General features: G+C 39.0%; 1 protein-coding gene across 7 annotated transcripts in view; it reads left to right on the top strand.

The window, feature by feature from the left end:
* AXDND1 (axonemal dynein light chain domain containing 1) overlaps positions 1-23535 on the top strand; it is a 115784-nt gene that overhangs the window by 53687 nt on the left and 38562 nt on the right. For 6 of the 7 annotated variants that reach the window (XM_082704083.1, XM_082704082.1, XM_082704081.1 and 3 more), the window contains 6 exons: positions 6190-6262; positions 8958-9192; positions 13065-13266; positions 14335-14428; positions 20480-20679; positions 21586-21682. In XM_082704083.1, coding sequence (XP_082560209.1) covers positions 6190-6262; positions 8958-9192; positions 13065-13266; positions 14335-14428; positions 20480-20679; positions 21586-21682 — 901 coding nt within the window. The remainder of the gene's footprint in view (positions 1-6189; positions 6263-8957; positions 9193-13064; positions 13267-14334; positions 14429-20479; positions 20680-21585; positions 21683-23535) is intronic. The other variant, XM_082704086.1, reaches the window with a different exon arrangement.

Raw genomic sequence — 23535 nt, 5'->3', positions numbered from 1 at the left:
AGTTCTATTTTCAACATTTTGAGGAACCTCCATGTTGTTTTCCAGAGAGGATGCACCAGCTTGCATTCCCACCAACAGTGTAGGAGGGTTCCCCTTTCTCCGCATCCTCGCCAGCATCTGTCATTTCCTGACTTGTTAATTTTAGCCATTCTGACTGGTATGAGGTGATATCTCATTGTGGTTTTGATTTGTATTTCCCTGATGCCGAGTGATATGGAGCACGTTTTCATGTTTCTGTTGGCCATCTGGATGTCTTCTTTGCAGAAATGTCTGTTCATGTCCTCTGCCCATTTCTTGATTGGATTATTTGTTCTTTGGGTGTTGAGTTTGCCAAGTTCTTTATAGATTTTGGACACTAGCCCTTTATCTGATATGTCGTTTGCAAATATCTTCTCCCATCTGTCAGTTGTCTTTTGATTTTGTTAACTGTTTCCTTTGCTGTGCAAAAGCTTTTGATCTTGATAAAATCCCAATAGCCCTTGCTTCCCTTGCCTTTGGCGATGTTCCTAGGAAGATGTTGCTGCGGTTGAGGTCGAAGAGGTTGCTGCCTGTGTTCTCCTTAAGGATTTTGATGGATTCCTTTCTCACATTGAGGTCCTTCATCCATTTTTGTGTGTGGTGTAAGGAAATGGTCCAATTTCATTTTTCTGCATGTGGCTGTCCAATTTTCCCAGCACCATTTATTGAAGAGGCTGTCTTTTTTCCATTGGACATTCTTTCCTGCTTTGTCGAAGATTAGTTGACCATAGAATTGAGGGTCTATTTCTGGGCTTTCTATTCTGTTCCATTGATCTATGTGTCTGTTTTTGTGCCAGTACCATGCTGTCTTGATGATGACAGCTTTGTAATAGAGCTTGAAGTCCAGAATTGTGATGCCACCAACGTTGGCTTTCTTTTTCAATATTCCTTTGGCTACTCGAGGTCTTTTCTGGTTCCATATAAATTTTAGGATTATTTGTTCCATTTATTTGAAAAAGATGGATGGTACTTTGATAGGAATTGCATTAAATGTGTAGATTGCTTTAGGTAGCATAGACATTTTCACAATGTTTATTCTTCCAATCCAGGAGCATAGAACATTTTTCCATTTCTTTGTGTTTTCCTCAATTTCTTTCATGAGTACTTTATAGTTTTCTGAGTATAGATTCTGTGCCTCTTTGGTTAGGTTTATTCCTAGGTATCTTATGGTTTTGGGTGCAATTGTAAATGGGATTGACTCCTTAATTTCCCTTTCTTCTGTCTTGTTGTTGGTGTAGAAAAATGCAACTGATTTCTGTGCATTGATTTTATATCCTGACACTTTACTGAAGTCCTGTACAAGTTCTAGCAGTTTTGGAGTGGAGTCTTTTGGGTTTTCCACATATAGTATCATATCATCTGCGAAGAGTGATAGTTTGACTTCTTCTTTGCTGATTTGGATGCCTTTAATTTCCTTTTGTTGTTTGATTGCTGAGGCTAGGACTTCTTGTACTATGTTGAATAGCAGTGGTGATAGTTGACATCCCTGCCATGTTCCTGACCTTAGTGGAAAAGCTTTCAGCTTTTCTCCATTGAGAATGATATTTGCGGTGGGTTTTTCATAAATGGCTTTGATAATATTGAGGTATGTGTCCTCTATTCCTACACTTTGAAGAGTTTTTTTTTTTTAAAGATTTTATTTATTTGACAGACAGAGATCACAAGAAGGCAGAGGGGCAGGCAGAGAAAGGAGGAAGCAGGCTCCCTGGTGAGCAGAGAGCCCGATGTGGGGCTCGATCCCAGGACCCTGGGATCATGACCTGAGCTGAAGATAGAGGCTTTAATCCACGGAGCCACCCAGGCGGCCCCACTTTAAATAAAGAGTTTTGATCAGGAAGGGATGCTGTACTTTGTCAAATGCTTTTTCAGCATCTATTGAGAGTATCATATGGTTCTTGTTCTTTCTTTTATTGATGTGTTGTATCACATTGACTGATTTGCGGATGTTGAACCAAACTTGTAGCCCTGGAATAAATCCCACTTGGTCGTGGTGAATAATCCTTTTAATGTACTGTTGACTCCTATTGGCTAGTATTTTGGTGAGAATTTTCACATTTGTGTTCATCAAGGATATTGGTCTATAGCTCTCTTTTTTGATTGGATCCTTGTCTGGTTTTGGGATCAAGGTGATGCTGGCCTCATAAAATGAGTTTGGAAGTTTTCCTTCCATTTCTATTTTTTGGAACAGTTTCAGGAGAATAGGAATTAGTTCTTCTTTAAATGTTTAGAATTCCCCCGGGAAGCCGTCTGGCCCTGGGCTTTTGTTTGTTTGGAGATTTTTAATGACTGTTTCAATCTCCTTACTGGTTATGGGTCTGTTCAGGCTTTCTATTTCTTCCTGGTTCAGTTGTGGTAGTTTATATGTTTTTAGGAATGCATCCATTTCTTCCAGATTGTCAAATTTGTTGGTGTAGAGTTGCTCATAGTATGTTCTTATAATTATTTGTATTTCTTTGGTGTTAGTTGTGATCTCTCCTCTTTCATTCATAATTTTATTTATTTGGGTCCTTTTTCTTTTCTTCTTGTTAAGTCGGGCTAGGGGTTTATCAATTTTATTAATTCTTTGAAAGAATCAGCTCCTAGTTTCGTCGATTTGTTCTGTTGTTTTTTTGTCTTGGGTTTCTATTTCATTGATTTCTGCTTGATCTTTATGATTTCTCTTCTCCTGCTGGGTTTAGGGTTTCTTTCTTGTTCTTTCTCCAGCTCCTTTAGGTGTAGGGTTAGGTTGTGTACCTGAGACGTTTCTTGTTTCTTGATGAAGGCTTGTACCGCTATATATTTTCCTCTCAGGACTGTCTTTGTTGTGTCCCACAGATTTTGAATCGTTGTGTTTTCATTATCATTTGTTTCCATGATTTTTTTCAATTCTTCTTTAATTTCCCGGTTGACCCATTCATTCTTTAGAAGGATGCTCTTTAGTCTCCATGTATTTGGGTTCTTCCCAAACTTCCTCTTGTGGTTGAGTTCTAGCTTCAGAGCATCGTGGTCTGAAAATATGCAGGGAATGATCCCAATCTTTTGATACCGGTTGAGTCCTGATTTAGGACCGAGGATGTGATCTATTCTGGAGAATGTTCCATGTGCACTAGAGAAGAATGTGTATTCTGTTGCTTTGGGATGAAATGTTCTGAATATATCTGTGATGCCCATCTGGTCCAGTGTGTCATTTAAGGCCTTTATTTCCTTGTTGATCTTTTGCTTGGATGATCTGTCCATTTCAGTGAGGGGAGTGTTAAAGTCCCCTACTATTATTGTATTATTGTTGATGTGTTTCTTTGATTTTGTTATTAATTGGTTTATATAGTTGGCTGCTCCCACGTTGGGGGTATAGATATTTAAAATTGTTAGATCTTCTTGTTGGACAGACCCTTTGAGTATGATATAGTATCCTTCCTCATCTCTTATTATAGTCTTTGGCTTAAAGTCTAATTGATCTGATATAAGGATTGCCACTCCTGCTTTCTTCTGATGTCCATTAGCATGGTAAATTCTTTTCCACCCCCTCACTTTAAATCTGGAGGTGTCTTCAGGCTTAAAATGTGTTTCTTGTAGGCAACATATAGATGGATTTTGTTTTTTTATCCATTCTGATACCCTGTGTCTTTTGATTGGGGCATTTATCCCATTAACATAAAGGGTAACTATTGAGAGATATGAATTTAGTGCCATTGTATTGCCTGTAAGGTGACTGTTACTGTATATTGTCTCTGTTCCTTTCTGATCTACTACCTGTAGGCTCTCTCTTTGCTTAGAGGACCCCTTTCAATATTTCCTGTAGAGCTGGTTTGGTGTTTGCAATTTCTTTCAGTTTTTGTTTGTCCTGGAAGCTTTTAATCTCTCCTTCTATTTTCAATGATAGCCTAGCTGGATATAGTATTCTTGGCTGCATGTTTTTCTCATTTAGTGCTCTGAATATATCATGCAAGCTCTTTCTGGCTTGCCAGGTCTCTGTGGATAAGTCTGCTGCCAATCTAGTATTTTTACCACTGTATGTTACAGACTTCTTTTCCCGGGCTGCTTTCAGGATTTTCTCTTTGTCACTAAGGCTTGTAAATTTTACTATTAGGTGCCGGGGTATGGGCCTATTCTTATTGATTTTGAGGGGCGTTCTCTGAGCCTCCTGAATTTTGATGCTCGTTTCCTTTGCCATATTGGGGAAATTCTCCCCAATAATTCTCTCCAGTATACCTTCTGCTCCCCTCTCTCTTTCTTCTTCTTCTGGAATCCCAATTATTCTAATGTTGTTTCGTCTTATGGTGTCACTTATCTCTTGAATTCTCCCCTCGTGGTCCAGTAGCTGTTTGTCCCTCTTTTGCTCAGCTTCTTTATTCTCTGTCATTTGGTCTTCTATATCACTAATTCTTTCTTCTGCCTCATTTATCCTAGCAGTGAGAGCCTCCATTTTTGATTGCATCTCATTAATAGCTTTTTTGATTTCAACTTGGTTAGATTTTAGTTCTTTTATTTCTCCAGAAAGGGCTTTTATATCTCTCGAGAGGGTTTCTCTAATATCTTCCATGCCTTTTTCGAGCCTGGCTAGAACCTTGAGAATCGTCATTCTGAACTCTAGATCTGACATACTACCAATGTCTGTATTGATTAGGTCCCTAGCCTTTGGTGTATTGCCTCTTGTTCTTTTGTGAATTTTTCTGCCTTGTCACTTTGTCCAGATAAGAGTATATGAAGGAGCAAGTAAAATACTAAAAGGGTGGCAACAACCCCAGGAAAGTATGCTTTAACCAAATCAGAAGAGATCCCAAATGTGAGGGGGGAGAAAGGGGATAAAACAAATTTCGGAAAGAAAGAAAGAAAAGAATTAAAAAAAGAAAATAAATAAAGAAAAGTATAAAAAAGAAAAAATATATATTAGATAAACTAGTTTAAAAACGTTAAAAAAGAAAAGGGTAAAGGTTAAAAAATTTTTAGCAGAATTAGAGAAAAAAATGAAAAAGAAAAAAAATTAAATTAACTGCAACACTAAAGAATCATAGGGAGAAAGTCATGAGTTCCGTGTTTTGCTTTCTCCTCCTCTGGAATTCTGCTGCTCTCCTTGGTATTGAAACTGCACTCCTTGGTAACTTGGTCTTGGCTGGATTTCTTGTTGATCTTCTGGGGGAGGGGCCTGGTGTAGTGCTTCTCAAGTGTCTTTGCCCCATGCGGAATTGCACCGCCCTTACGATGGGCCGGGCTGAGTAATCCGCTCGGGTTTGCTTTCAGGAGCTTTTGTTCCCTGAGTGCTTTCCGCAGAGTTCCAGAGGACAGGAATACAAATGGCCGCCTCTTGGTCTCCGGCCTGGAGGAGCCAAGAGCCTGGGGCCCCACTCCTCAGTGCGCCCTCAGAGAACAGCACCCAGTAACTCCCGTCTGACTGACCTCTGGCCGCACTCCGAGCTCACCGAGCCTGCGACTGGTTCAAGGTACCCCCGAGCTGTGAGCTCACTGTCAGCAGATCTGTCTCTGTGCCGGCTTTCCCGTTCTAATACCTGTAAGCTCTGCGACACTCAGACACCCCGATCCTTCTGTAACCCTGCGGGACCTGAGGCCACGCTGACCCCGCATGGGCTTCACCCCACTTTAGCCTCTGGAGTGATGTCCCTCAGCGGAACAGACTTTTAAAAGTCTTGATTTTGTGCTCCGTTGCTCTGCCGCTTGCCGGGAGCCTCCCCCCGGGGTCTGTCTTCCCGTCGCTTTGGATTCACTTCTCCACCAGTCCTACCTTTCAGAAAGTGGTTTTCTGTTTTTAGAATTGCTGTTCTTCTTCTCTTCGATCTGCCGATGGATTTGTAGGTGTCTGCAATCTTTAGATACGCTATCTAGCTGATCTCCTGCTAGCTGAAATAGTCTCAGCCTGCTACTTCTCCGCCATCTTGACTCCTCCTCCAGGAATTGCTCTTAAGATGATCTAATTTTGGATGGCCAAAAGGGACCACCCTTTTGATACTTGCATGATCTCCAACCCTGTAACTTGATTGCTTAGGGCTGGTTGGAGCCTGAACGTATATTTATGTTTGTAAATGTCAAGATGAATGCTTATGAGGCATTCATGGAAGGCATGTTTGAAAATCCTTCAGGAGAAACCTAATATTCTTCTGTAGTGTATGGATTCATGGTTTTCTTTGTTGATACATTGTTCTGAGAGCCTGCTCTTACTCCTTTTCCTTCTTCCAATAGAAAAGACATTTCATCTCTTAATAAAGAAAATACATTTGAATCAGTTATTGCAGACTTCAATCAGTGGCAAAAGGTAAGACTTTCTCATAAAACATTTGGTAATCAGAAAGCTGTCTGTAAGCTTGCTGCTTGTCACCTGCAACTGAGTCACACCTCATCCTTTCAAAATGCCATACTGTGTTTTATGAAAGACAAAGAAAACAGCAAGATTCCAGGGGCTTTAAAAATATACCAAAATTTTTTCGTTTCAGTTCTATTTTATATTTTTGAGGCAAATAAATTTAGGCTGCTGGAAAAAACTGGGAAATGATAGTTGGGTGGGAGTGAGGGTAGTTCTGATTTTCTCCTCTAATCAACAGATGTGACATTTGTGCCTCTCCTGTACCTTCCTTCTGTCTTAAGGACAACTTGGACTTTTAAAATTCTTGCGACCTTTTCATTTCGTTTTATTTTTTAATTTTTCAAAAGATTTTATTTATTTATTTGACAGAGAGAGAGAGGTAGTGCACAAGTAGGCAGAGCAGCAGGCAGAGGGAGAAGCAGGCTCTCCACTGCGCAGAAAGCCCCATGCGGGACTTGATCCCAGGACCCTGGGATCATGACCTGAGCCAAAGGCAGCTGCCCAACCAACTGAGCCACCCAGGCGCCCCTCATACCATCTTTTTAAAAACGTGTGGTACAGTATATTCATGACATCACATTGACCATCTTAGTCATTTCTCAGTGTATAGTTCAGGGACATTAAGTACTTTTACATTGTCGTACACCGCCCCCACCATCCATGTCCAGAATTTTTTTGTCTTCTTGAACTGAAACTCTACCCATAATACAAGAACCCCTCTATTTCCTCCTCCCCCAGTCCCTGGCAACCACCATTCCACTTTCTGTCTTTCCAAATTTGACTATGCTAGGGGCACCTGGGTGGCTCAGTCGTTAAGCATCTGCCTTCGGCTCAGGTCATGATCCCAGGGTCCTGGAATCAAGCCCAGCATCCAGCTCCCCACTCAGCAGGAAGTTTGCCTCTCCCTCTTCCACTCCCCCTGCTTGTGTTCCCTCTCTTGATGTCTCTCTCTCTCTCTGTCAAATAAATAAATAAAATCTTTTTTAAAAATTTGACTATGCTAGACACCATATGTCTGGACATATTTGTCCATAGTATCTGTCCCTTTGTAACGGGCTTATTTCCTTCAGCAAAATGTCCTTAAGGCTTGTCTGTTTGGTTGCCTGTGTCAGGATTTCCTTCCTTTCAAAGGCTGAAGACTATTCTGCTGTAGGTGTATACTACACTTGGTTTATTAGTAACGTCTCCTTAAAAGAGTTGGAGCTTTGAAAATAGCTTTCATTAATCAAATTACTATAATGTCATAGCAGGCTGACAAAGGAAACCATGTAAGATATTGAAATACCTCCGAAGTGAGTGTCAGACTCAGCCTGACGAAGTCTCCTCCAGATCCCAGGAAGCTGTTTTCTTATCTTCTGGAAAGGCAGGAGCAGAATAGTGTCAGAATTGAAGATGTTTGTAGTCCTGTTTGTATGTAGCAGGTTTAGTGACTCTGTTTATCCGGCAGTTTTGACATTTCATAGATAAGACTGAAAAAGAATCACACAGCTTTATTTCACAGGAATAATAATAATCGGGGGTGCCTGGGTGGCTCAGTGGGTTAAACCTCTGCCTTCGGCTCAGGTCATGGTCTCGGGGTCCTGGGATCGAGCCCCGCATCGGGCGCTCTACTCTAGCGGGGAGCCTGCTTCCCCTCTTTCTCTGCCTGCTTCTCTGCCTACTTGTGATCTCTCTGTGTCAAATAAATAAATAAAATCTTTAAAAAAAATAATAATAATCGGCCTTCATTAAGCACTTACCCTGTTGGGCGGGAGGTGCTTTCCACACAGTGTGGTACTTTTCACCTCAACCACCTGTTGTAGGTTTTTTATTCCCAGTCTCACAGACGTGAAAGGGAGGCTTAGAAATGTTAAGTCACTTGCCCGAGTTGTCTATAAATGGTTAAGTGGTGGAGTCAGAATAAGTCCAGGTCTCTCCACCCCCCAAATCCTTGCTCCTAAGTGCTCTGCTACATGGCTTCCCTGTGCTGATTACTGTTTTTGAAGCAGGGGTGATTCGTTTGCATTATCTGAATCACATCTCTGTCAATTACACTTTGTTAAAAGACTTGGACTCTGGGCTAGACAAATAAAACACAACCTATACATTCTAGCAACTTTCCCAGTCCAATGGGGATCATGTAAACAGATAGGTGATATCCTCACTGAAGCAGGTAGTAATTAAACATGCTCAGTAATTAAACATTCTGGTCCTAATTTGCTTGTTACTAATTTTTACCCATATAGGATTTAATATAATTATTTTCATCTGGTAAAATATGGGTTATCTTACAGGGTATTATAATTAATCTAAATTCACTTTAATTTTTTAAAAAAGATTTTATTTATTTATTTGATAGAGAGCCCAAGCAGAGGGAGCCACAGGCAGAGGAAGAGGGAAAAGCAGTTTCCCTGCTGAGCAGGGAGTGAGCGTTGGGGCTTGATCCTAGGGTCCAGGGCTGAAGGCAGACACTTAAATAGCTTTAATTTTGAAAATAATAATAATAATAATTTTTCATGTCACATGAAAAAATTGTATGAACAAGTAATAATAGGGTATATAACTCTAAAATAATAGGCAGTCATTGAGAAATAAGGATCTTGGGTAGATTTTGATGAAATCATTAGTGAATAATAGTCTAATTTCCTCACCCTCTTTCATTCTCTAGGTGTTAACTGAAGATAAAGACAAGTATACTGGGTATTTGCTAGTGTCAAAATACGATTCTCTCAAGATTATTAAACATTTACAGGAAAACTGGACAGATATTGGGTTTGGGATATTGAATCGCCACAAAAGTATGGAGGGGGATATGCCATCAGAGCTACAGTACATGCAGGAAATTGTGAAAACCATAGGAAGACTCTATAAAGAATTTGAAATAAGAATAAATGGGGATAATGGTAAGAAAAAAAACAATGACATGTTGTTTGACATTATAAAGCATTTTAATCATGATTATTATTTGTAATACAATTAATATTTAAAATCTAAATAATGTGGGGCACCTGGGTGGCTCAGTGGGTTAAGCCGCTGCCTTCGGCTCAGGTCATGATCTCAGGGTCCTGGGATCGAGTCCCGCATCGGGCTCTCTGCTCAGCAGGGAGCCTGCTTCCCTCTCTCTCTCTCTGCCTGCCTCTCCATCTACTTGTGATTTCTCTCTGTCAAATAAATAAATAAAATCTTAAAAAAAAAATAAAATCTAAATAATGTTACATACAGTTTTAAAAATCAAACAAGGGGCGCCTGGGTGGCTCAGTTGGTTAAGCGGCTGCCTTCAGCTCAGGTCATGATTCCAGCGTCCTGGGATTGAGCCCCGCGTCAGACTCCCTGCTCAGCAGAGGAGCCTGCTTCTCTCTCTCCCTCTGCCTGCTGCTCTGCTTACTTGTGTTCTCTATCTCTGTGTCAAATAAAGAAATAAAATCTTTAAAAAACAAAAAACAAAAACCAAAATAAAGTATTGAGCACTGCTTCTTTTCTTTTCTTTCTTTTTTTTTAAAATCAGAGAGAATGAGAGCACAAAGCAGGGAAATGGCAGGCAGAGGGAGAAACAGGCTGGGATCAGGACTTGATCCCAGAACTCTGGGATTATCACCTGAGTTGAAGGCAGCCATTAACCGGCTAAGCCACCCAGGTGTCCCTGAGCACTACTTTTTTTGAGAGATAATTCATATGTAGTACAATTTCCCATTTAAAGTATATAATTTGGGGGCACCTGGATGGCTTAGTCACTTAAGCATCTGGCTTCACCCCTCAAGTCATGATCCCAGGGTCCTGGGACCGAGCTCCGAGTCAGAATCCCTGCTCAGTGGGAGTCTGCCTCTCCCTCAGTTCATGCTCTCTCTGTCTCTCAAATAAATAAACAAAACCTTTTTAAAAAGTATATAATTTGATGATTTTTAGTACATTCACGGACTTGTGCCACCATTATCACAGTTTTAAATATCGACCCCCAGTGTATGAGGGCTATGATTTCTCCACATCCTTGCCATCACTTGTCTGACTTTTGATTCTAGCCATATGAGTGGGTATGTAGTAGTATCTCATAATGGTTTTGATTCATGGTTTCCTGATGACTACTGATGTTGAGCATCTTTTTAAAGCTTACTAGCCATTTATATATCTTCTTTGGAGAAATGTCTATGCAGATCCTTTGTCCATGTTTTAATTGTTTTTGTTTTTGTTTTTCTGTTACTGATTTGTTAGAGTCATTTATATACTCTATATACAAGTGTTTTTTCCAGCTATATGAATTGTAAATATTTTCTCTTACTCCATGGGCTATTTTTTCATTTTTTGGATGGTGTCCTTTGCAGTCCAAAATTTTAAATTTTGATGAAGTCCAATTTACCTTTTTTTCTTTTTTTTTGTTTGTGCTTTCAGTGTCATATCTTTGAATCCTTTGCCAAATTTAAAGTCATGAAGCTTACCCTTATGTGTTCATCTAAGAGTTTTGTAGTTTTTGCTCTTATATTATGATATTTGACCATTTTGAGTTAATTTTTTTAAAGATTTTATTTACTTATTTGCCAGAGAGAGAGAGAGCGAGAGCGCACAGGCAGACAGAGCGGCAGGCAGAGGCAGAGGGGAAGCAGACTCCTTGCCAAGCAAGGAGCCCGATGTGGGACTTGATCCCAGGACGCTGGGATCATGACCTGAGCCGAAGGCAGCTGCTTAACTAACTGAGCCACCCAGGCGTCCCATTTTGAGTTAATTTTTATACATAGTATGAGGTAAAGCCTTCTTTTGCATGTGGATATTCAGTTATCCCACTACCATTTGTTAGAAAGACCATGTTTTCCACATTTAATGATCTTGACACTCTTGTCAAAAATTAGTTGACCATGGATGTATGGGTTTATTTTTGGACTTTGAATTCTATTCCATTGATCTGGATGTGTGTCCTTGTGCCAGTACCAGCCATCTTGATCACTTATAATAGATTACTGCCTGTTTCCTTCTAGGAGTTTTATGGTTTCAGGTCTTACATTTAGTCTTTAATCCATTTTGTGTTTATTTTTGTGTATGGTATAAGACAATGGTCCAGTTTCATTCTTTTGCATGCAGCTGTTCAGTTTTTCCAGTACCATTTATCAAAGAGATTGTCTTTTGTCAATCATATATACTTACCTCCTTTGTCATAGATTAATTGACCATATAAGTGTGGATGTACTTTTTGGTTTTCTGTTCTGCTCACAGTTAATTTTTAAAATTCATGCCGGATAATTTGGTACTATCTGGTTCTCCTATAGGTCTTTTTTTATTGTCTGTATTTTGTCTTGACTCATAAGAGTCAATTCTTTTCACATTCTTGACTGTTTCTGATTGATGTTGGACATTGTATGTGAGAAATCCTAGAGATAATCTGAGACTCTGAATGATACTGTATTTCATGAGAATGATGACTTTATTCACTGTGTCATATGTTACATAGGAATCCTTCTCAGCTAGGCTGCCTGGCGAGCTCACTTGGTAGAGCATGTGACTCTTGATCTCAGTGTCATGAGTTCAGGCCCATGGTAAGCAATGGAGCCTACTTAAAATTAAAAAAAAAAAAGGGGGGGGGAAGAATAAGCAGTGAAATGTTAGGGCAATCCTGGTTCATTGACTGGCACTGTTGTTCAACATAAAACTACTTCATTGGGAAAATGCAATCTTAATTATCTATGGCATCAGTAATATGTTAGAGATAAGAAGCTAATAATTCCCATGAAAATATATAGTGGGAAGAGAAAAAAATGAAGTAGTAAATGGTTTAAAATAAATGAGGAAGTCAAAATGATGAATGAATAGTGAAATTAACAGATCATTTTGAATACTCATAAGAGATCAAAATTTCCTAATGAAGTAAAACATTTCATTAATTAAAATATTTCATAATATTTCATTAAGTTATTTCATAATATTTCATTAGTAAAATATTTCATTAAGGACAAAAAAAGTTTAGTTTTTAACCATTTCTCTTTATAAATCTCTAAGGTAGGAGCATTTCTTTTCTTTTTTTAAAGATTTTATTTATTTATTTGAAAGAGAGAGAAAGAACACAGAGGAAGAGTAGGAGGGAGAAGGGGAAGAAGCAGACTCCTTGCTGAGCAGAGAGCCTGATGTGGGACTCGATTCCAGGACCCTGTGATCATGACCTGAGCCAAAAGCAGATGCATAACTGACTGAGCCACCCAGGTGCCCCTGAGATAGGAGCATATCATCTCTTATTTTGCAAATGAGTTAAGACAAAAGTATAGAGGTGATATTTTACCATGATTTCACAGTGAATTTGTCAAAGATTAGGATCCAGACTCAATCTTTATTCAGACCAAAACAATAAGCTTTATGAAAACCTGAACAATGACCGAAAAAATGACTCAAGTGTTAAACCATTCTCATTTCTGTTATTAACTACCCTATGGTCACAAAGGAGCTGCTTATCATCATTGTCTTAACAGAATGATTGAGTGAGTTAATGCCTGTTATAGAAAACTGTAATTTGTAGTTTCTGCATTTGGTTCTCTGCTGAGAAGACAAGAAACTTAAGAGTATAAACTGTCGTCAAAGAAACAACTAGTCCGAAAGTCAGGAAAGCACTGACTGCACTGTGTTTATTTACTGAACATTTGTTTAAGAACTACTCTTTGCAAGGTTCCCTGCTAGGCAAACTGTAGGGTAATAAAAAGATGAAAGAAGATAAGGCCCTCCCCATTGGTATTTTTGTAATTTATTATTGCAATGGTAGACTTATGAATGCTTTTTAAAGTTAGTACTTTCCTCACTTTTCTAGGTATATCTAAAATTCTTTCAAGTTTGGTTAGTTCTCTAGACTTCTGTTCTTTCAAGTTGGTAAATGGCCTGCAGTTTCCTGATATGCTTCATGAAGAATGGGAAAGACTTAATGGAAAAGTTAATGAAATGAAATCGCAGTTGGATACATCGATAAACATTATTGGTACTGTTCCTCAGTATATGGATGTGGATTCTGGCCCGTAAGTTCCCACAGCTTTCTTCTGGACAGAAGGGAATCCCCACTTCTCAGCTACATTTTCCCAGTACGTAGCCTCAGCAATAGGTAGCTGGGGTCATGTAAGAAGCTTTGGAAGTCTGGTGCCTCCCAGGAAGAAAGCCCTCTGACTTCGAGCTAGAGGGTGAGGGAGGGACTTCTGTGTTCTTGGCTGCAGCAGTCTGGGGTAGAGTTTCGCCTTACTGAGCTGAGAGGGGGGAGAGAGAGAGAGAGAGAGAAGGCTTGTTTTAAATACCACAGGCTCGGGGTGCTTGGGTGGCTCAGTGGGTTAAGCCTCTACCTTCAGCTCAGGTCATGATCCCAGGGGCCTGGGATCGAGTCCCGCATTGGGCTCTCTGCTCAGCAGGGAGCCTGCTTCTCCTCATCTCTCTCTGCCTATTTGTGATCTCTCTCTCTGTCAAATAAATAAATAAGATCTTAAAAAAATAAATAAATAAATACCACAGGCTCTTCTTACCTTTCTTATTGAGTTTTCATAGATTGTCTTGAACACATGTTTCTTCAGTTGCTCTTTGTCCTTAGGATGTTTCCAGAGGCTTTCAGTGTTTTGGTTTTGTTTTGTTTTTTAAGTAATTCTCACCAGCCTCACTTGGTGGGGTGGGGGGTTGGGGGCTGGGTAGGGGGGTTCAGGGAGGGTGGCACGGATCAACTTTGCTCCTCAAACTTTCATGTTGGAAATTGATCTCTTGAGAATTTCAAAATTCATTCTCTTCACTTTGTGGCCTCACTGCCTAGAAGTGAATGTAAAGAGTACGAGGGTGAGTTTTTATAGTAGAGAGCTAGCACCGAACATAAGATTCACCTTGTTTAAAGTGCATAATGCCAGTTGTTACCTGCCCAGGGTTAGGAAGGCTGTGATAATGAGTAAGCCATTATACCAGGTAATTCAGGGCTTTCATTTCCCTTTCTCTGAATTCTCAAAGAGTTGTCAACACCAACATTTCTAGGCCCACCCAAATAAAACCTTTTCTTTTAGTTGATAGGCTTTTATACTCTATATCTTATATTTATTTTACTTGATTTTTTCTTTCAGGGTACTTCAAGCACAAATATTTAACATGATTCAACAATGGCTTTTGAAGATAAGCAATGAAATTAACAATGGTAACATTGAACTTCAGCGCCATGTATGTACTTATAGGGGTTTGTGAAATTATATTTTGCCTTGGCTGGGAGTTTTCTTCAAGGAGAGACTAGGTCATGACTATCCAACTGAAGCAGGAGGTTAGGAGGGCACACTGGGAATTTTTGTGATATTATTACTCAAATGATTTGCAGGGATTTTATTTTTAAGATTTTATTTATTCATTCGACATAGAGAGGAGCAAGCAGGCTCCCTGCTGTGCAGAGAGCCTGATGTGGGGCTCGATCCCAGGACCCTGAGATCATGACCTGAGCCAAAGGCAGAGGCTTAACCCACTGAGCCACACAGGCGCCCCGATTTGTAGGGATTTTTATTTTATTATTTTATTATTTTTTAATTAAAAAAAAAAAAGATTATTTATTTATTTATTTGACAGAGAGATCACAAGTAAATGGAGGCAGAGGCAGGCAGAGAGAGAGAGAGAGAAGCAGGCTCCCTGCTGAGCAGAGAGCCCAATGCGGGACTCGATCCCAGGACCCTGAGATCATGACCTGAGCCGAAGGCAGTGGCTTAACCCACTGAGCCACCCAGGCGCCCCTGTAGGGATTTTTAAATGTAGTATATTCCTGCACTAGGAATGAAGTTTCAGAGATGATCAAAAGTTTCAAGTTCTAATTATTATCTTTACGCTTTACTCAGTATACTGATTTTTTTTCCTTTATAGTATTAGTCTGGAATGTGAACATTTTAAGTATTTATGTTGGTGTTCCTGCTGAGAGATGACAGAAACATGATATTAGGAAGAAAGATAAGATGCCACCATATATATTAGTCTATCATTTTTAGGACAAATAGAATTCTTCTGCAATTCTGAAGAAGTGAACCTGTGAACTTCTTTTCCTTTTTTTTTTTTTTAAGATTTATTTATTTTAGAGATAGAGCATACACATGAGTTGGGGGAGGGGCAGAAGGAGAGGGAGAGAGAATCCCAAGCTGAATCCCCACTGAGCACAGAGCCAGATATGGCTCTGAACCAAGACCTGAGCCAAAATCAAGAGCCAGGTGATCGGGCGCCTGGGTGGCTCAGTGGGTTAAAGCCTCTGCCTTTGGCTCAGGTCATGGTCTCAGGGTCCTGGGATCGAGTCCCGCATCGGGCTCGCTGCTCAGCGGGGAGCCTGCTTCCCTCTATCTCTCTCTCTGCCTGCCTCTCAGTCTGCTTGTGATCTCTCTCTGTCTGTCAAATAAATAAATAAAATCTTTAAAAAAAAAAAGAGCCAGGTGATCAACTACTGAGCCACCCCGGTGCCCCTGAACCTGTGGACTTCTTAGCCAGCACAGCATGAAATAATAATTTCCAAAGGCATAGTTTACTGCATTTACTCCTATTGCCTAGTCTTAGTTATAATCTAGATTCACACAGGAATCTCTTACTATAATTAAACAATATACAAATATTTGATCTTACAAAATTGGTAAAGGAACTTATTTTATTTAAATATTGCTTAAATTTGAAATTTAAGGAGTGCCTTGGTGGCTCAGTCAGTTAAGCAAGTGTCTTCAGCTCAGGGCATGATCCCAGGGTTCTGGGATGGACCCGTGTGACTGGCTTCCTGGTCAGTAGGGAGTTTGCTTCTTTCTCTTCCCACCCCCTCCACTCATGCTCTGTCTCTGTCTCTTTTGGTCTCTCTGTCTCTCAAATAAATAAAAAATTTTTAAAAAGGAATTTGAAAGGCAGAGACTGTGATGTTATATGGAAATGCTATTTTGAAGCATTACGTTATATCAGTCTATGAATATATTGCAAATATATAGACACCAAGAGTTGAGGCGCACATATATAAAGACTGGAAGACTGAATCCAGGGGATCCCCAGACTTAGGAGAAATTTCTATGACTTGGAAGACAACCAAAATTAAGAAAAAGGGTAACAAAGTACTGTCGCATAATGAGACTTAATAAATACTTATTGAATGAAGAAAGAAAGAACATTCCAGCACTGTTGTCTTATGGTATTGCTACATTAACTCCTTCTTCGGTAAATAATTTACTATTAGGTATTTATCTTCATGAAATCATTTACTCAATTTTTTATATTATTGAATTCAATCTTTATAATAATATAGGCTTATTTAGAAAGTGCCTTAATATACCTCTATTTTAATACTACATTATGGTGTTATAGTGTGTAGAAACCTTGCAAGATTATCAATTCCCAAAGGAACTGTGTATATCCATATTAGCTGCCATAACTATATAAAAATGAAAAAGTTTCCTTTGTTTCACCCATCATTCATTTTCTTCTCTGATTCATTTTCTTACCTTCAGTTTTGTTTTTTCCTTTATGTCATAAATTCCATCTACTCTGTGCTGCTTGATGGGCTAAAACACTGATCCTCAAACCCTGTCCACTATGTGTCTCAGCAAAAAGATCTTTGTCTTTTGTATATAACTTACGCGTATAACACACATGCAAACAGTGGAACAGGCTGAAGTAAAAAACACTTTAAGATAATTTTTAGTAAAATGTGAGAGAACAGGCTTCATAATTTTTTATAATCACAAGTTAATACTTAGTGATAAAGTCATTTGAAGGTCAGCTTCAGCACTTGCTTTTAAAGACTGTCACTCTGAAATGATAGCTCACAAAGAAACATGAATCAAAATTGAAGAAGTGCATAATTGACTGTCTTTATTAAATAATAAGTCTCAGCCTTTAATTCCATGAGTGTTATGCAGAGGTTTCTATTAAATTGTGACTAGTTAAATTTTCCCTCTATCGTAATGTCAGTCAGTTGTTCTTGCTGACATTAGACGTTGGGGCACTTCTACATTTTAACAAAAGATTCTCAGCCAGATGAAACACTTTAACTGTAAGATTTTAGAACAATTAGAAACTTATTTCCAGGGCACCTGGGTGGCTCAGTGGGTTAAGCCGCTGCCTTCGGCTCAGGTCATGATCTCAGGGTCCTCTCTCTCTCTCTCTGCCTGCCTCTCCATCTACTTGTGATTTCTCTCTGTCAAATAAATAAATAAAATCTTTAAAAAAAAAAAGAAACATTTCCAGATTTTCAAGTATATAAATTAGAAAGTTTTAAAAAATGAGCTATTTGTCATTTTCAGCAGCAAAATCATACCAAGATAGAAATTCTTCTATCCATTTTCAAAATGACCTGTCCATAACATAAATTTCTCTTACTCATTATTAAACATCACTTATATTTTGAAGGGACAAATTAAATATGATTTAAAAAATCAGCTAGAAGGTGGCTAAGTAAGCTACTTGTCATCCCTGACAAGATTAGTAAATTTGGAGCAAGTCTTTTCATAAATGAAAAAACACTTAATTCATTAAAAATTCTCTTAGGATTTTGTATCCAGATCACAGTAAACCTCTGGTTTATTATAAAACTTATCATATGTACTCTCTATCTAATTACAAATAATGCTTTCATATCTTTGTGAAAGTGAAAGATATACTTTCGTGCTTAATTTGATTCTAATTTTAAATTCACCTATGAACTATTGCATGCCCTAGATTCTACCATTTAGTCTCTCCAGTATAACTCTGAAATGAAGATAACATGTTTCTTTTTGTCTATTAGGAAGAGTTCAAGGATTGATTTATATTTTGTATAAGCACAAATGAGTAGTTTCTATGACAGTATAATCCAGGCCATTGGTATAAGAAAGAACAGTTAGGAATTTATTTACTTTGAGAAGCAGAAGGGGCATAGCTTGTGAATGTGTGTGTGGGGGGGTATCTTTTAACTTGTAAAATGGATAACAATCTTTTTTAAACCATTCCTCAGGAAGAGTTGCCCTTTTCCTGATGTGTTAATTAAGGTGTAAAATACATTAATCAACATTGCTTTAGGTCATTAATAATGTTTCCTTCTGAGGTGGGGGGCTTGTGTTTTACTATTAGATGGGCTACGAAGTTTGATTATTATTTATCGATTTAACAAACATCTATTAAGCACTTAATTCTTTGCCAAGTACTGTGTGTGGTTTTGAGTGATAAAATGATGGGCCATGTCTTAAAGAGATGCACTGGCTGGGATGCCTGGGTGGCTCAGTTGGTTAAGCAGCTGCCTTCGTCTCAGGTCATGATCCCAGCGTCCTGGGATCGAGTCCCACATCAGGCTCCTTGCTCGGCGGGGAGCCTGCTTCTCCCTCTGCCTCTGCCTGCCATTCTGTCGGCCTGTGCTCGCTCTCTCTCCCTCTCTCTCTCTGATAAATAAATAAAATCTTTAAAAAAAAAAAAAGAGAGAGAGATGCACTGGCTAATTGAGGTCACAGATGTGCAAACTGTTAAAATAGGGATGTACAAAGAAATGTGGGCAAAGGAGCAAATTAAAGCTAGGGGAAGTTAAAAAGACTTCTCAGAGTAGGTCATATTTAAGCCTAGAGAAGAGTACTGAGGAACTCATCAACAGAGAAAGGGGAGGGAGCACGTGAAGAGGATGGTGTGCTTGACGTTTGCATTTCATGAAGTTTTCTGCATTTGATTTCTGGGTCCCAGCTTCTCCAAATAGCATAATGCAGAGGTTCCCAAACTTGACCAGTTACTGCTCTTTGGGTCTCAGTATTTTCATACTCTTCAACCAAAAGAAGAAACTCCAGAGTTCAGTATATTAAGTAGCTAGGTTCAAACAACTTACTAAATATTTCTTCCTAATAACTTAGTAACTGTTTGAAAAAGTAATACATGTTAAAACAATTAAACAAGGAGGCCATTAGACTGGGGTAGCTCTTGGGCCACTGGTAGCTTCTATAAACATAAATATTTCTTTCCTAATAACTTAGTAACTGTTTGAAAAAGTAATACATGTTAAAACAGTTAAACAAGGAGGCCATTAGACTGGGGTAGCTCTTGGGCCACTGGTAGCTTCTATAAACAAACCAAGGCCAGAGGAGCTCATGAAGAGCACTTGAACCTGAGAAAACAAAACTCAAGAACAAATTATAGGGGCGCCTGGGTGGCTCAGTGGGTTAAGTTGCTGCCTTCGGCTCAAGTCATGATCTCAGGGTCCTGGGATCGAGTCCCGCATTGGGCTCTCTGCTCAGCAGGGAGCCTGCTTCCTCCTCTCTCTCTCTCTCTCTGTCTGCCTCTCTGCCTACTTGTGATCTCTCTCTGTCAAATAAATAATAAAATCTTTAAAAAAAGAATTAATTATAAACAGTCAACTAGATTCTCTTGATTATGAAAAAATGAAACACAAGGACAACTATCATGATATCCAAATACCTGAATTTTCCCAAATAGGGCAAACATTTGAGTTATAATCAATTAAATAATTTCTTTTCTCTACTTTAGCATCTTCTCTATTAAAATGTTTATCCTGGCCCCAACCTGCAGAATGTCCCTAACCACTTTTTGGTTTTGATGCTGCCTGATTCTAATTGCTTATTCAAATAAGCTTTGTAAAATATAATGTTTTAATTTAACTTCTTAGATATACATACATTGAGAAAAAGAGAATCTTTTATTTTGTTTTCCTCTCATCAAAATCATTCATCAATGGAACATACGTATTTGAACACTGTACCACTTTAACCTTGGAAATGGGTTGGACAGTACCACCCTCATTGCCTGTTGTACCTTGATTTTCCCAAAGTACTTTTTTTTAACCACAAAACCATCAATAAAACCAGCTTTGCAAAGGTAAGAAGCCATCAAAAGTGGTACAGTGCATCTAATGTTGGAACTGCGATCTATGTCAAGTTCGTGCTGTGCTGATAGATGTCACATAACACTATCACGTCCCTCAAGAATTTAAAGTCCCATGACATCCTTGAGGTTTGGCTGCAGAGCCCTTCAATGCCTTGGTACACGATTGGGGAACTCCGGCTTCCATAGGTTAATACCCTTGACCAAGCTAAAGAGGAGGAGGAGGGTAGTTTAATGGAGTTTGCATAGTAAACAACAGAAACTAAGTTTACCCTAGCTGAGTAGTGATGATTTGATGTCGTTAAGAATGAGAGTGTTGTTTAAAGTTGGACACAGGTGTGATTTCTTTTTTTAAATTTGTATGGTTTTCACTGTTTGATTTATTTAAAATAAGTCATTTATATTATAATAATTTTTTAACAGATGGATGAATTGCATATATCTATGATCCAGTGGATGGTAAGCTTGTTGATTTTAATGGTGCCTGACTTCACTGACCAAAACACTCTCCCAAATTTGAGGGAGGAAAGTGCTGAGAAACATGATCTGGGAGTTGCAAAGTTGGAGCTAGATGCAATTGCACTGGCCAGAAGGTTGGCGCAATATTCCAGCTATTTGAACAGGTGAAACTCTCTGTTGTTTTATTATTGTCCTTTTGAAGATTAAATATGAGTAGAGGAGATAAGGGTAGGGAGGTAACAGTAGTGTTTTCCCAATGGCTTTCGAATTCCTTTGAACAGTGTTACCATAGGTAGGGTGGGAAGTATATGCTTATATTGGAGTGAGAATTAGTAAAAAGAAAACCAAATTAAACAAAAAATGTCAATTTGTTTGCATTAAGATATATCTTGCATGTTTGCATATAATGGGGAGCATTTATGAAGAAGCTTGTACTTCCTGTGTCATTCCATACAAAACTGATTGTACACTTATATTTCACTAAATATGCTTGGTCTCACTGAACACCAACTGAAACATCTCTTTTTTAAAAAAAATTATTTATTAGCTATTTGAGAAAGAGAGAGTGGGTAGAGGGAAAGGGAAAGGGAGAAACAAGCTGAGCGGCGAGCCCAATGCGGGGCTCCATCCCAGGACCTCGAGATCACAACCTGAGCTGAAGGCAGACGACACTTAACTAACAGAGCTATCCAGGTGCCCCCAAAACATCTCTTAAAAAATGTCAACTGAAAATTCCTTATATCTGAAAAAGTGGGAGATTCCTACCAAATACAGATGAGGTGTGAAAAATTGTAATTTATTTACTAGGAAGCATGTGTCACTAGGATTGTTTCAAATTCAGGAAGTAGCTTTTATGGTCTAGCCAAATTTCTGCTTCATTTCCATTCAATGTTACCAGTGGTCAAGAATGAGAAAAATGGGTGGGGGACAGATAAGGGTGAGAAACTGAGAAATTATTCTCAACAGATTAATTATTATGGTAAACCTCCACTGTATAGGGATTTGAAACACTTAGAAGAGGAACCAACAATAAATCGATCATGTTGTGTGTGTACTTTTTGTCCCCCCAGTTGTTGCAAAGGCATGGTAACAGCTATGGCCCTGAATAAGGCAGGTCACTTAGAAAAAAATCCTGCTAAGGAACTTCACGAGCTGAATGAGATGAAGGTAATAGCACTATCTTCCCTTTACTTTTGTTTGTTTTCAGCAAACTTCTTAGGTTGACTTGATTTACTAAAAACTACACATATATAAAGTATACAGTCTGATAATTTCTGAATTATGGATACACCCACAAGACGGTTATGACGATAAAAAGAAAATACCTAACACACTCAAAGTTTCCTTGTGCCCCTTTATCATTTCTCCTTCCAGCCTCATCCCTTCCCCAGGCAATGTCTGATGCACGTTCTAATACCAAAGATTATTTTTAATTTTCTAGAATTTATATGAATAGAATTATACAGAATGTACACTTTTTTGGTCTGACTTCTTTGAGGAGTCATAATTTCTTTTGAGATTCATACACATTGTTGCTTTTATTAAAAGTTCATGAATTTTAGTGCTAAGTAGTATTTCCTTGTGTGGATGTACAATGTCCATTCTATACATTCTCTGTTGATAGGCATTTGAATTGTTGCTGTTTTGATTATAGCAAAGTTCCAATGCATATTCACATACAGATACATTGCTTTCATTTCTCTTGAGCAGGTATCTAGGAATGGAATGTCTAAGTCACAATGGTATGTGTGTATGTTTACCTTTTAAGAAACTGTCAAACTGTCTTCCAAGGTAGTTGAAACATTGTACACTCCCCCCAGTGTGTAGGAATGTGGCAGTTGCTTCACTTCCTCGTCAACACTTGATATGGTCTGTCATCTGTGGTGGATACTATTCCAGACATTCTGTTGTGTTCTGTTAATGAGACTGTCTTAAGACTGTTAATAAGACTGCAGTTTTACACTTTTGAAATCCAGTAGTGTATCCTCCAAATTTGTTCTTTTTTTTTCCCCTCAAAGATTTTATTTATTTGAGAGAGTGAGAGAGAGAGCGGGGGAAAGAGCAGAGGGATAGGAAGAAGCAGGCTTCCTGCTGAGTAGGGAGCCCTACGTGGGGCTTGGTCCCAGGATTCCAGGATCATGACCTGAGCCAAAGGCAGACGCTTTATTGCCTGAGCCCCTCGGTGTCCTTGTTGTTCTTTTTCAGGACTAAGCAGGCCATTCTAGGTCTTTTGCTTTCTATATATGAAATTTTTTTTTAAAGATTTTATTTATTTATTTGACAGAGAGAGATCACAAGTAGGCAGAGAGGCAGGCAGAGAGAGAGAGAGAGAAAGAGGAGGAAGCAGGCTCTCTGCTGAGCAGAGAGCCTGATGCGGGACTCGATACCAGGACCCTGAGATCATGACCTGAGCCGAAGGCAGCGGCTTAACCCACTGAGCCACCCAGGCACCCACTATATATGAAATTTTTAAAATTAGCTTAGCAATTCCTCCAAAAAGCCCTGTTGGGATTTTGATTGTGATTACATCTTATTCATTGAACAATTTGTGAAGAATTGACATACTGACGATGTTCAGTCTTTGAATCTCTGAAGACGGTGTATCTCTCCATTGATTGAAGTCCTTTATTTCTTTTGACAAATTTTTATTGTATATAGGTTTTCCATAATAGTTTGTAGAGTATAGGCATTACACATCTTTTTTTAAAAGATTTTATTTATTTATATGAGAGCACACATGAGGGAGAGCACATGAGAGAGAGAGTGAGAGCACAAGAGGTGGGGAAGAGGTGAGGGAGAAGTAGGCACCCCACCCAGCAGGGAGCCCTACATAGGCCTTGATCCCAGGATTCCAGGATCATGACCTGAGCGGAAGGCAGACACTTAACCAGCTGAGACACTCTGGTGCTGCTACACATCTTTTGTCAGACTTATCCCTACATAATTCATATTTTGGTACTATTATAAGTGTTTCATTTGTTTTTTTTTTTTTAGTAAGTGGTTCATTTGTAATTTCAATT

This window comes from Mustela nivalis (genome assembly GCF_964662115.1).
Source record: "Mustela nivalis genome assembly, chromosome: 16".
NCBI lineage: Eukaryota > Metazoa > Chordata > Mammalia > Carnivora > Mustelidae > Mustela > Mustela nivalis.
The sequence above is the reverse complement of the archived record's forward strand: the minus strand, read 5'-3'. Positions and strand labels throughout refer to the sequence as shown.